General features: G+C 42.3%; 1 protein-coding gene across 1 annotated transcript in view; it reads right to left on the bottom strand.

The window, feature by feature from the left end:
- LOC124382935 overlaps positions 1-13,258 on the bottom strand; it is a 61,335-nt gene that overhangs the window by 37,337 nt on the left and 10,740 nt on the right. Inside the window, exons 18-21 of the mRNA XM_046845289.1 lie at positions 12,828-12,922; positions 9,822-12,664; positions 9,657-9,741; positions 9,406-9,552 (exon numbers count right to left, since the gene is read on the bottom strand). Coding sequence (XP_046701245.1) covers positions 9,406-9,552; positions 9,657-9,741; positions 9,822-12,664; positions 12,828-12,922 — 3,170 coding nt within the window. The remainder of the gene's footprint in view (positions 1-9,405; positions 9,553-9,656; positions 9,742-9,821; positions 12,665-12,827; positions 12,923-13,258) is intronic.

The raw sequence follows: 13,258 nt of genomic DNA, 5'->3' as shown, positions 1-13,258 counted from the left end.
GGAGTACTGGTTTGGGCTGGTATCATCAAAGATGAGCTTGTGGGGCCTTTTCGGGTTGAGGATGGAGTCAAGCTGAACTCCCAGTCCTACTGCCAGTTTCTGGAAGACACCTTCTTCAAGCAGTGGTACAGGAAGAAGTCTGCATCCTTCAAGAAAAACATGATTTTCATGCAGGACAATGCTCCATCACACACGCCCAAGTACTCCACAGCGTGGCTGGCAAGAAAGGGTATAAAAGAAGAAAATCTAATGATATGGCCTCCTTGTTCACCTGATCTGAACCCCATTGAGAACCTGTGGTCCATCATCAAATGTGCGATTTACAAGGAGGGAAAACAGTACACCTCTCTGAACAGTGTCTGGGAGGCTGTGGTTGCTGCTGCACGCAATGTTGATGGTGAACAGATCAAAACACTGACAGAATCCATGGATGGCAGGCTTTTGAGTGTCCTTGCAAAGAAAGGTGGCTATATTGGTCACTGATTTGTTTTTGTTTGGTTTTGAATGTCAGACATGTATATTTGTGAATGTTGAGATGTTATATTGGTTTCACTGGTAAAAATAAATAATTGAAATGGGTATGAATTTGTTTTTTGTTAAGTTGCCTAATAATTATGCACAGTAATAGTCACCTGCACACACAGATATCCCCCTAAAATAGCTAAAACTAAAAACTACTTCCAAAAATATTCAGCTTTGATATTAATGAGTTTTTTGTGTTCATTGAGAACATGGTTGTTGTTCAAATTAAATCCTCAAATAAAAGTAATCCTCAAAAATACAACTTGCCTAATAATTCTGCACTCCCTGTATGTATGTATGTATGTATGTATGTATATATATATATATATATATATATATATATATATATATATATATATATATATATATATATATATATATATATATACAGTGGAACCCGCTTATCTCGACCTCGGTTAACTCGACAACCCTATTAAGTAGACGTTTTTGAAGTGGATCCGCCAAATTCTCGCTTTGTCTAAGCATTTTTTTTATCGGTTATGTCGACTTTTCCATGTCGCTGAACCCTGACATCTCGAGCACAATGGGGGAAAAATTTGCCATTTAACGTCGGTTATCTCGGTGCAGCCGTAGAAGAACTCGCGAAAGTGGCGAAAAAATCAAGCCTTACAGATGCTACAGGTGTTGTATTGTATACTGGTGAATCTCTGCTGTTAGTTAGTGCTAGTGTTCGTAGTGTTAGTAGGGGCGCGGCACGGCTTTGGGAAGAAAAGCGCAGCCGTTGAGAGAGTGCCGGTGGGAAGACACGTACCGGGATACGCATGAGCGATAACAACGACTGCTGTGAACCAACATATACCAACAATAACGGACAGTGAGAGTGTGGAAGTTTAAATAGCGGCCGAGAAAGCACCTGCTACGCCAAAGGGGGCCGAAGGGGGTGTGGCAGGTGGATTCCTGACAGTTAACAAACATGTACTGTATGTATTTTTATAGCAAACAAATCGCGGCAACGCTGTTGTGTAAAAAAACCTCCAATAACACATGCATGCACATTCTCATTTATTAACGCACATCATGTACATAAAGAAATTTCAAGCACGTTAATATACTGCCGCCATATTGATTTTCGTTTATCTCGATCATCGGTTATCTCGATGCTTTTTGGCAACCCTCTAGGACATCGACATAACCGGGTTCCACTGTTTATATATATATGTGTGTGTAAGTGAGAAAGAGAGAGAGAGAATTATAGAGAATTGTAGATTGATTGATCTATAAATTACATACATGCATATATACATTGATCATTATCTTGTATTAAAAAGTAGGAGGTAGTGAGTAGATAGAGGCCAGCTCAGTGAAAATAACATTGTTTGCAAATATAGAAGTGCATTGTGCAGAGAAATTGCGTAAAAATATCTAGTGACCAAAAGAGGATTAAACAGATCATACAGATGTACAGAAGTGGATGGAAAGAAAAAATGGTGTAGGGGTCATACTGAAAAAAAAGTACAGTAAGAGTGTAGTGGAGGTGAAGAGACTTTCTGATGATTGTGAAGCTGGAAGTTGAAGTGCTTATGCTCCACAAGTGGGCTGTGAAATGGAGGAGTAAGAAACATTCAGGAGTGTGTTAGATAAAGTGGTGGAAGGTGTACCTAGAAAAAAAAGATAAGTGATTGGGGCAGACTTTAATGGGCATGTTCGTGAAGGAAACAGAGGGGATGAGGAGGTGATGGGTAGGTATGGTCTTAAGGAGAGGAATGTGGAAGGGCAGATGGTGGTAGATTTGGCTAAAGTATGGAAATTGCAGTGGTGAACACTTATTTTAAGAAGAAAGAGGAACATAGGGTGACGTATAAGAGTGGGGGAAGGTGCACACAGGTGGACTATGTTTTATGTAGGAGATGCAACTAGGGTCAACAGTACAAAGTAATGGAGAGTGTGTTAGAGAAGTGAAGAAAAGAGTGCAGGCAGGGTGGAGTGGATGGAGAAGAGTGATAGCAGGAGTGATTTGTGATAGAAGAGTATCTGCAAGAGTAAAAGGAAAAGTTTATAGAACTGTGGTGAGACCTGAGATGTATGGTTTAGAGACAGTTGCATTGAGTAAAAGACAGGAGGTGGAGCTGGAGGTAGCAGAGCTGAAAATGACGATTGACAGAATTAGAAACAAGTTTATTAGAGGGACCGCGCATGTAGGATGTTTTGGAGACAAGGTGAGGGAGGACAGATTAAGACGGTTTGGACATGTGCAGAGGAGGGACATGGGGTATATCAATGGAAGGATGCTGAGTATGGAGCCACCAGGAAGGAGGAAAGAAGTAAAAGCAGAAGGAGAGGAGGTTTATGGATGTGGTGAGGGAAGACATGCAGGTAGTTGGTTTGAAAGAGGCAGATGTAGAGGACAGGGGGGTATGGAGATAGATGATCCGCTGTGGTGACCCCTAATAGGAAAAGTCGAAAGAAGAGGAAGAAGAAGTAGAAGATACAGATGTACAGAGTTTTCAAAGAAACAAGTATAGAAATGACAGGAGCACAAAAAAGTAAGAATGTCCAGTACTATAATGTACCAGGCTCAGTGTGGAAATGTAAAGTTCAGTGTTCAAAATCCAAATTGGTCATGTACATTTCAGCCTCTGAGTTCAAAGCTCAATAGGCTGACACCTGATTCGAATAAACTGTTCTTGAGTCTGCGAGTGTGACAGGCTCTTGTAGCATTTTCCAGATGGTAGAGGAGTAAACAAACTATGATTAAGGGGAGAGCTCCTCAATCTTCATAGACATAATTTATGATGACAGTCTTTTATTGAAAAGTAGTTGGACAGCAGTGATGTATTGAGAGGTTCACTACTCTATAGAGACTTTGGACCTGAGACAGTTCAGTTGTCATGCCACATTATAATGCAGTCTGGAAGGAAGCTTTTGATAGTACAGTGGTAAAAGCTTAGTAGGACCTCGGGGGATTTTGTTGCTCTTTTTAAGGATGGAGGTATTGAGTGCAGAAGGAAAAGTCCTCAGAGATACAGAACCCAGGAAGTTAAAGATGGTCACACACTCAACCTTGACACCTTAAATGTGATTAGGTGTTGGTGCATGATCCCCCTTGTTTTCCAGAGGTCTACAATTAGGTTCTTTGGTTTTCTGGATGTTGAGTGTCAGATTGTTATTCTAACACAGTACTGTCAGTTCATAAACCTCTTCCTTGTAGACCTTGTCTGATCATTATCAATTATAAAGCCTAATACTATAGTGTCATCTGCAAACTTCTTTATGGTGTTAGAACCATTTAGTATGCAGTCATAAGGCAGAAGAGAACAAAAATGTGTACTCAAGTCTTCTTCTTCTTCTTCTTCTTCTTTGGGGTTCTCCCATTAGGGGTCGCCACAGCGGATCATCCATCTCCACACCCCCCTGTCCTCTACATCTGCCTCTGTCACACCAACTACCTGCATGTCTTCCTTCACCACATCCATAAACCTCCTTGGTCTTCCTCTTTTCCTCCTTCCTGGTGTCTTCATCCTCAGCATTCTCCTACTGATATACCCCATATCCCTTCTCTGCACATTTCCAAACCATCTCAATCTCGCCTCCCTAAGCATGTCTCCAAAACGTCCTACATGCGCTGTCCCTCTAATAAACTCATTTCTAATCCTAACCCTCATCACTCCCAACGAAAACCTTAACATCTTCAACTCTGCTACCTCCAGCTCCACCTTCTGTCTTTTACTCATTGCCACTGTCTCTAATCCATACAACATCTCAGGTCTCACCACAAACCTATAAACTTTCCCTTTTACTCTCACAGATACTCTTCTATCACAAATCACTCCTGCTATCACTTTTCTCAGCCGCTCCACCCTGCCTGCACTCTTTTCTTCACTTCTCTAACACACTCTCCATTACTTTACACTGTTGACCCCAGGTACCTGAACTCCTCCACCTTCTCCACCTCTTCTCCCTGTAACCGCAACCCTCCACTGCCCGCCCTCTCATTCACACACATGTACTCTGTCTTACTCCTACTGACTTTCATTCCCCTGTTTTCCAGCGCATACCTCCACCTCTCCAGGCTCTTCTCAACCTGCTCCCTACTCTCACCACAAATCACAATATCATCCACAAACATCATAGTCCATGGAGACTCCTGTCTGACCTCGTCTGTCAACCTGTCCATCACCACTGCAAACAGGAAAGGGCTCAGTGCCAATCCTTGATCAGAATCAGAATCAGGTTTATTGGCCAAGTGTGTTGACACACACAAGGAATTTGGTTCCAGCTGTTTGTTACTCTCAAAAGTACAGACATAAATAAAAACCTATACATGACAAAACAGACACGACAAGACAAAACAGACTATACAAGACAATACAATGTGAGACAGTATAGACAGTGTGGGTAATACATAGGGATACAGACCAGTAATGTACATAAAGTGTGGGAGTGCATGGTAGTGCAAATGACAGTATTGTGTGCCAGGTATGATTAGAGAGTTTACTATAAAACTTTGTACAGAATATAGCAGCAATAGTGTGTGCAACATATACAGATAGTGTGATGAGTGACACTTCTGTGCAGTACTCATAGATGTGAAGCAGGGAATATAATTATGGTCAGTTGTTAGTGAGGGTGATTGCTTGGGGAAAGAAACTGTTCCTGTGTCTGGCAGTTTTAGTGAACAAAGTTCTGTAGCGCCTGCCAGAAGGGAGGAGCTGAAAGATGTTGTGTCCAGGGTGTGAAGGGTCATTAATGATTTTTTTCTGCCCTGTTTCTGGTTCTTGTATGGTACAAGTCCTGGAGAGTGGGCAGGGGGCACCAATGATTTTTTCTGCTGTTTTAACAGTTTTCTGCAGTCTGTTTCTGTCCTGTTTTGTTGCTGCTCCAAACCAGATGGTGATTGATGAGCACAGGACAGATTCAATGACTGCAGTGTAGAACTGTATCAACAGCTCCTGTGGCAGACCAGACTTCCTTAAATGGCATAGAAAGTACATCCTCTGCTGGGCCTTTTTCAGAATCGAGTTTATGTTTGATTCCCATTTCAGGTCTTGAGAAATGGTAGTGCCCAGAAACTTAAAGTTTTCCACAGATGACACAGGGATGTTGGATGACTGCAAATGTGCGTGCGCTGCTGAAACAAAGAGACTCTGCCTTTAGAACAGGGGACAAGGCGGCCTTAAAAACAGCAAGGGCCAAACTGTCTCGTGCTATCAGAGAGGCGGCACGCGAAGAAAATCCACAACCACTTCCAGGACAGTGGAGACACCCGGCGCATGTGGCAGGGCATCCAGGCGATCACGAATTACAAGACCACATCACCTGCTTGTGACCGTGATCCCTCCCTCCCAGATGTGCTGAACGACTTCTACGCCCGGTTCGAGGTGCAGAACAACGTGGTGGCGAGGAAGACCATCCCTCCTCCCACTGACCAGGTGCTCTGTCTAACCACAGCTGAAGTGAGGAAAACTCTATGCAGAGTTAACCCACGGAAGTCTGCTGGACCTGACAACATTCCTGGCAGAGTGCTCAGGGAATGTGCAGAACAGCTAGCAGATGTCCTCACTGACATCTTCAACATCTCCCTGAGCAGCAACGTTGTTCCCACGTGCCTCAAGACAACGACCATTGTTCCCGTGCGAAGAAGTCTTCTGTCTCCTGCCTCAATGACTATCGTCCCGTTGCGCTCACACCCATCGTGATGAAGTGCTTCGAGAGGCTCGTCATGAGGCACATTAAGACACAGCTTCCACCCTCCCTGGACCCCATGCAGTTTGCGTATCGTCCAAACCGTTCCACGGACGATGCTATCTCCACAACCCTTCATCTGGCCCTCACCCACCTGGATAACAAGGACTCTTATGTGCGAATGCTGTTCATTGACTTCAGCTCAGCATTCAACACAATCATTCCTCAGCACCTGATCGAGAAGTTGAACCTTCTGGGCCTGAACACCTCCCTCTGTAACTGGATCCTGGACTTCCTGACTGAGAGACCTCAGTCAGTCAGGATCGGGAACAGCATCTCCAGCACCACCACACTGAGCACTGGAGCCCCTCAAGGCTGTGTGCTCAGTCCACTGCTGTTCACTCTGCTGACTCACGACTGTGTAGCAATGCACAGCTCGAACCACATCATCAAGTTCGCTGATGACACGACCGTGGTGGGTCTAATCAGCAAGAACGACGAGTCAGCATATAGAGAGGAGGTGCAACGGCTAACTGCCTGGTGTGGAGCAAACAACCTGTCTCTGAACGTGGACAAAACGAAAGAGATGGTTGTGGACTTCAGGAGAGCACAGAGCGACCAATCTCCACTGATTATTGATGGATCCTCAGTGGAGATCGTCAAGAGCACCAAATTCCTTGGTGTTCATCTGGCAGACAACCTCACCTGGTCACTTAACACCAGCTCCATCACCAAGAAAGCCCAGCAGCGTCTATACTTTCTGAGAAGGCTGAGGAAAACCCACCTCCCTCCCCCCATCCTGTCCATGTTCTACAGAGGGACCATTGAGAGCATCTTGAGCAGCTGCATCACTGCCTGGTTTGGGAACTGCACCGTCTCGGACCGCAAGTCCCTACAGAGGATAGTGAGGACAGCTGAGAAGATCATCGGAATCTCTCTCCCCTCTATCATGGACATTTACACTACACGCTGCATCCATAAAGCACACAGCATTGTGGACGACCACACACACCCCTCACACACACTTTTTACACTTCTACCATCAGGAAAACGGTTCCGAAGCATTCGGGCCGCCACAACACGACTGTGCAACAGTTTCTTCCCACAAGCCATCAGGCTACTCAACACACAGAACTGAAACGGAACTCTCTCACACACACACTCACTCAAATGTGTGTAACGAACTGAAAACATTTTTCCTGGACTTAACACCTAACACACACTCATCACTCATCTCAATCCATTCCACCACCATTCATTTATTTATTATTTATTATTCTTAACAGTACCACTCTCAACTGCTGTTCTTGCACATTTAGGATTTTCACTGTATTATACTGTTTACATGCTGTTTTTGCACCTTCGACTGCTGCTGTATTTTTTTTTTGCACTACACTGTTTACACTCACTTCTGGGATATAGTTTAGATTTTGTATAGTTTTTTACAGTTTTCTTGTACAGTACTGTATAATCTAGTATACAGTAGGTTTACTGGTCGGCGCTATATAGGGTTTTGTGTCTTGTCTTGTGTCGTCTGTCTGCACTGTCTGTCTGCACTGTTTGCACCAGGTTGCACTCTATGCACTTTATGTAACTTGTGTTTTAGCTTAATGTTGTTTTGTTGTTTGTTGTTTAGTGTAGCACCAGGGTTCTGGAAAAACGTTGTCTCATTTTTACTGTGTACTGTGTACCACTGTGTATAGTAGAAATGACAATAAAAGCCTCTTGACTTGACTTGACTTGACTTGACTTGACTTGACTTGACGGGAGTAGTGTTGAAGGGTGTTTCCTAAAGTCCACTATCATCTCCACAGTTTTGAGTGAGTTTAGCTCAAGGTTGCAGCCAACCTTCACCTTGAACCAGTCTGTTGTTCCTACTGCACACTTCACTGCTGTCACACTGTCCTCATACATGTCCTGCACCACCCTCACATACTTCTCTAACACACCAGATTTTCTCATACAATACCACAACTCCTCTCTCCACCCTGCCATACGCTTTCTCTAAATCCACAAACACAGAATACAACTCCTTCTGACCTTCTCTATACTTCTCCATCAACATTCTCAAAGTAAATAAGGCATCTGTGGTGCTCTTCCTCGGCATAAAACCATACTGTTGCTCACAGATGGTCACCTCTTCTCTAAGCCTGGCTTCCACTACTCTTTGCCAAAACTTCATGGTGTGACTGATCAACTTAATTCCCCTGTAGTTACTCAAGGTCTGCACATCTCCCTTATTTTTAAAGATCAGTACCAGCACACTCCTTCTCCATTCCTCAGGCATCCTCTCACCTTCCAGAATCTTGTTAAACAAACTGGTTAAAAACTCCACTGTCATCTCTCCTAAACATCTCCATGCTTCTATCGGTATGTCATCTGGTCCTACTGACTTTCCACTCTTCATCCTCTTAATCGCTGCTCTCATTTCCCCCTTACTGATCCTATCCACTTCCTGCTTCACCATCTCTACACCATCCAACCTTCTCTCTCTCATTTTCCTCGTTCATCAGCTGCTCAAAATACTCCCTTCATCTTCTCAACACACTCTCCTCACTAGTCAACACACTTATCTCCACCACCATGTCTCTTTGTCTTCCTTTCTATTTCCAGATGTCACACCAAATACTTACTCTCCTCCTCTTCTTCTTCACCTCCAAAACCATCCTACAGACCACTATCCGATGCTGTCTAGCTACACTGTTCCCTGCTAACACCTTACAGTCTCCAATCTCCTTCAGGTTGCATCTCCTGCATAGAACATTGTCCACCTCTGTGCACCTTCCTCCACTCTTATACGTCACCCTATGCTCATCCTCCTTCCTAAAATAAGCGTTCACCACTGCCATTTCCATCCTTTTAGCAAAATCTACCACCATCTGCCCTTCCACATTCCTCTCCTTAAGGCCATACCTACCATCACCTCCTCATCACCTCTGTTCCCTACACCTACATGCCCATTAAAGTCTGCCCAATCACCAATCTTTCATTCCTAGGTACACCATTCACCACTTCATCTAACTCACTCCAGAATCTTTCCTTCTCCTCTATCTCACAGCCCACTTGTGGAGCATAAGCACAGATGACATTCATCATCATCCCTTCAACTTCCAGAAACTCTCTTCACCTCCACTACACTTTTACTGTACTTTTCTTTTAGAATCACCACCATTTCCCTTTCCATCCACACCATGATAGAACAAAAAATGTGTACTTAAGTACCACAAAAAAAATTCATACCATATTGTAAACCTTGTCCAGTGCTTCATCCAAAGGCACAGCCAAATTGTGGAAAAAAAGTTTCCAAACTTCTTGTGCGTACTTTATGCTGTCTGTAAATTTACATATTAGCAGTTTTGCTATATCATCAGTAGACAGAACAGAAACCTTGAAACACAACAACATAAACAAAGAAAAAAATAATAATTAGAAAATTACTGAAAAAAATCTATTACAACATGGCTAAAATTCAGAAATTGAATTTGGCTTACTAATGAACAGGCATAGTCAGTGATGCTGAAGTTGCATAGTATCGCAGAAGCATTTCCATACAAGAGCATAGTCTTAATTGCTTGACTGTGGAGAAAAAAATATGAAGCATTATTCTTATATTACTACTCACTTAATTACACTCATTCTTGGTTAACAAAGCTCACCTGTCTACACCTTGACATGGGTTAACTGTAACAAATGAAGTGGTGATGTTGACACTTGATGTAGGAACAGTAGAGGTGGTGTTTATAGCATTACCAGGGGCAGCTGTGCTGATACTGACACTGAAATTGTTTTCAGCAGTAATTGGCATTTTGAAATTTGCAGTTTGGGACAAAATGGAGAGGAAGTTGGCACTGCTAGTGGCAGACATATTGACAGTCGAGCTTGAGTTATTTTGAAATGAAGTGGTGAATATAAAATTTTCAGTAAGAGTTTTAGAGGTAAGGTCAACATTAGTAGAGGCAATGGTGTTCAAATTTGCTCTGGCAGAAGTGTTAATTGCAAAGTCTTTTGTGGGTGAAGCAGTGGTGGTAAGGAGGGCACTGCTAGTGGCAGGTGTGTTGAGAGTAATACCAGAGTTGTTTTGAGTAGAAGTTTTGATATTAGTTCTAGTGGAAGAAGTATTGGAAGTATGGTCAACATTAGTAATGGCAGTCATTTTAACATTTGCTCCAGGAGAAGTGCTGATATCAAAGCTTGTAGATGGGGCTGCAGTAGTGGTAAGGACTATGTCACTATTAGCAGTTTTGACAGTTGTTCCAGAAGAAGTGCTAATTTCAAAGCTTGTTTTTTGGGTAGCATTGGTGTTAAGGTCAACATTAGTAATGGCAGTTATGTTTATATTTGGTCCAGCAGAAGTGTTCATTTTGAAACTTGTATTTGGGGAAGCTGTAGTGGCATAAAGGGCATTGCTAGTGGCAGATATGTTGACAGTAACAACAGAGTTGTTTTCAGTAGAAGTGTTAATATTAATATTTGCATTGGAAGAAGCATTGGTGGTAAGGTCAACATTAGTAATGGCAGTCGTGTTAACATTTGCTCCGGCAGAAATGTTGATTTCAAATCCTTTAGTGGGGGAAGCAGTGGTGGTTAGGAGGGAATTGCTAGTGGCAGGTGTGTTGACAGTAATAACAGAATTGTTTTGAGTAGAAGTGGTGATTTTATTATTTTCAGGGGAAGAAGTGTTGGAAGTATGGTCGACATTAGTAGTGATATTGGTGTTGTCATTTGCTCCCGAAGAAGTGCTTATTTCAAAGCTTGTATTTGGGGAAGCATTGGTGGTATGGACAACATTAGTATTGGCAGTCATGTTTATATTTGGTTCAGCAGAAGTGTTGATTTCAAACATTGTATTTGGGGAAGCAGTCGTAGTAAAGTTGACATTATTACTAGCAGTAATGTTGACATTTCCTCCAGCAGATGTGTTGATTTCAAAGATTGTAGCAGCAAAAGCAGTAGTGGTATGAAGATCATTGCTGATGGCAGTCGTGTTAATATTTGCTCCAGCAGAAGTGTTGATTTCAAATCCTCTAGTGGGGGAAGCAGTGGTGGTTAGGAGGGCATTGCTAGTGGCAGATGTGTTGACAGTAATGCCAGAGTTGTTTTGGGTAGAAGTGGTGATTTTATTATTTTCAGGGGAAGAAGTGTTGGAAGTATGGTCGACATTAGTAGTGATATTGGTGTTGTCATTTGCCCCCGAAGAAGTGCTTATTTCAAAGCTTGTATTTGGGGAAGCATTGGTGGTATGGACAACATTAGTAATGGCAGTCATGTTTATATTTGGTTCAGCAGAAGTGTTGATTTCAAACATTGTATTTGGGGAAGCAGTCGTAGTAAAGTTGACATTACTACTAGCAGTAATGTTGACATTTCCTCCAGCAGATGTGTTGATTTCAAAGATTGTAGCAGCAAAAGCAGTAGTGGTATGAAGATCATTGCTGATGGCAGTCGTGTTAATATTTGCTCCAACAGAAGTGTTGATTTCAAATCCTCTAGGGGGGGAAGCAGTGGTGGTTAGGAGGGCATTGCTAGTGGCAGGTGTGTTGACAGTAATGCCAGAGTTGTTTTGAGTAGAAGTTTTGATATCAATATTTGCAGTGGAAGAAGCATTGTTGGTTAGGACGACATTAGTAATGACAGTGGTGTTGACATTTGCTCCAGCAGAAGTGTGGATATCAAAGCTTGTAGAGGGGGCTGCAGTAGTGGTAAGGACTATGTTACTATTGGTGGTTATATTGACATTTCCTCCAGCAGATGTGTTGATTTCAAAGCTTGTATTGGGGGAAGCAGTAGTGGTATGAAGGGCGTTGCTAGTGGCAGGTATGTTGACAGTAATACCAGAGTTGTTTTGAGTATAAGTGATATCAAAACTTGCTGTGGGAGGTGGGAGGTGGGAAGTTTCGGAAGTAACGACAGTGTTAGAAAGGGCAGTTGTGTTAAGATATGCTTCAGCAGAAATGCTGTTTTTAATGCTTGTATTTGGGGAAGTGGTGGTGGTAAGGTCGACATTACTGCTGGCAGTAATGATGGCATTTGCTTCAGCAGAGGTGCTAATTTCAGACCTTGAAGAGGGGGAAGCAGTGGTGGTGAGGAGGGCATTACTAGTGGCAGGTGTATTGATAGTGATTACAGAGTTGTTTTGAAAAAACGTTGCGTGCTCATTATTTTTAGTGAAAGAAGTATTGGAAGTATGGACAACATTAGTAGCAACAGTGGTGTTGACAGTTGCTCCAGCAGAAGTGTGGGAGGTTGTGGTGGTAAGGAGGGCATTTAAAGTGGCAGTTTTCATTGTAGTGTCAGAAGCTGATGTGGATATAGTAGTGGTTGTGGCGATGATGGCAGTATAATTTTTTATGCTGTTGTTGATGATGCCAAGATTCAGCATATCTAAATCCATTTGTTTCTGCTGTGACACCCAGGACTGAACCACTGAAGAATTCTCAAACAGCTTCAAGCCAGCCACATTTACCCCCATTAGGGCTTGCACAGTTCTTACATTCAGAGCCTAAAACATACACACACACACACACACACACACACACACACACACACACACACACACACACACACACACACAATGGATTTAAATTCTTAGTTAAAAGACAAAAAGTATATTGTTTTCCTTATTTTAATCTGTCATATGTAAGAAGTATATTTGTATTTTATACGTTAAGAACAGCAGGACTCAGACTAGTAAACGTTGTGATGTCCATGCAGATGCTATGAGTTGAAAAGGCTTGTATGTCCTCCACAGGAGCTCCACCTACAAAAAGATTTTGAATAAATTGAACTGCAACCATAAAAAACATAAAACTTTTGATATATATACAGCAGGGAAAATAAGTATTTGACACATCAGCATTTTTATCAGTAAGAGGATTTCTAAGTGGGCTATTGACACCAAATTTCCACCAGATGTAGTTATTAAGCCAAATATTGAATTCATACAAAGAAATCAGAACAATAGCCCACTTAGAAATCCCCTTAATGATAAAAATGCTGATGTGTCAAATACTTATTTTCCACGCTGTATATATATATATATATATATAAAACTATAAAATAAATTATACATTTTTCGTTAATATCTGGCAGAGGA

This window comes from Silurus meridionalis, chromosome 1 (genome assembly GCF_014805685.1).
Source record: "Silurus meridionalis isolate SWU-2019-XX chromosome 1, ASM1480568v1, whole genome shotgun sequence".
NCBI classification, from domain to species: Eukaryota; Metazoa; Chordata; class Actinopteri; order Siluriformes; family Siluridae; genus Silurus; species Silurus meridionalis.
Note: the sequence above shows the minus strand (reverse complement) of the source record. Positions and strands in the feature narration are given on the sequence as shown.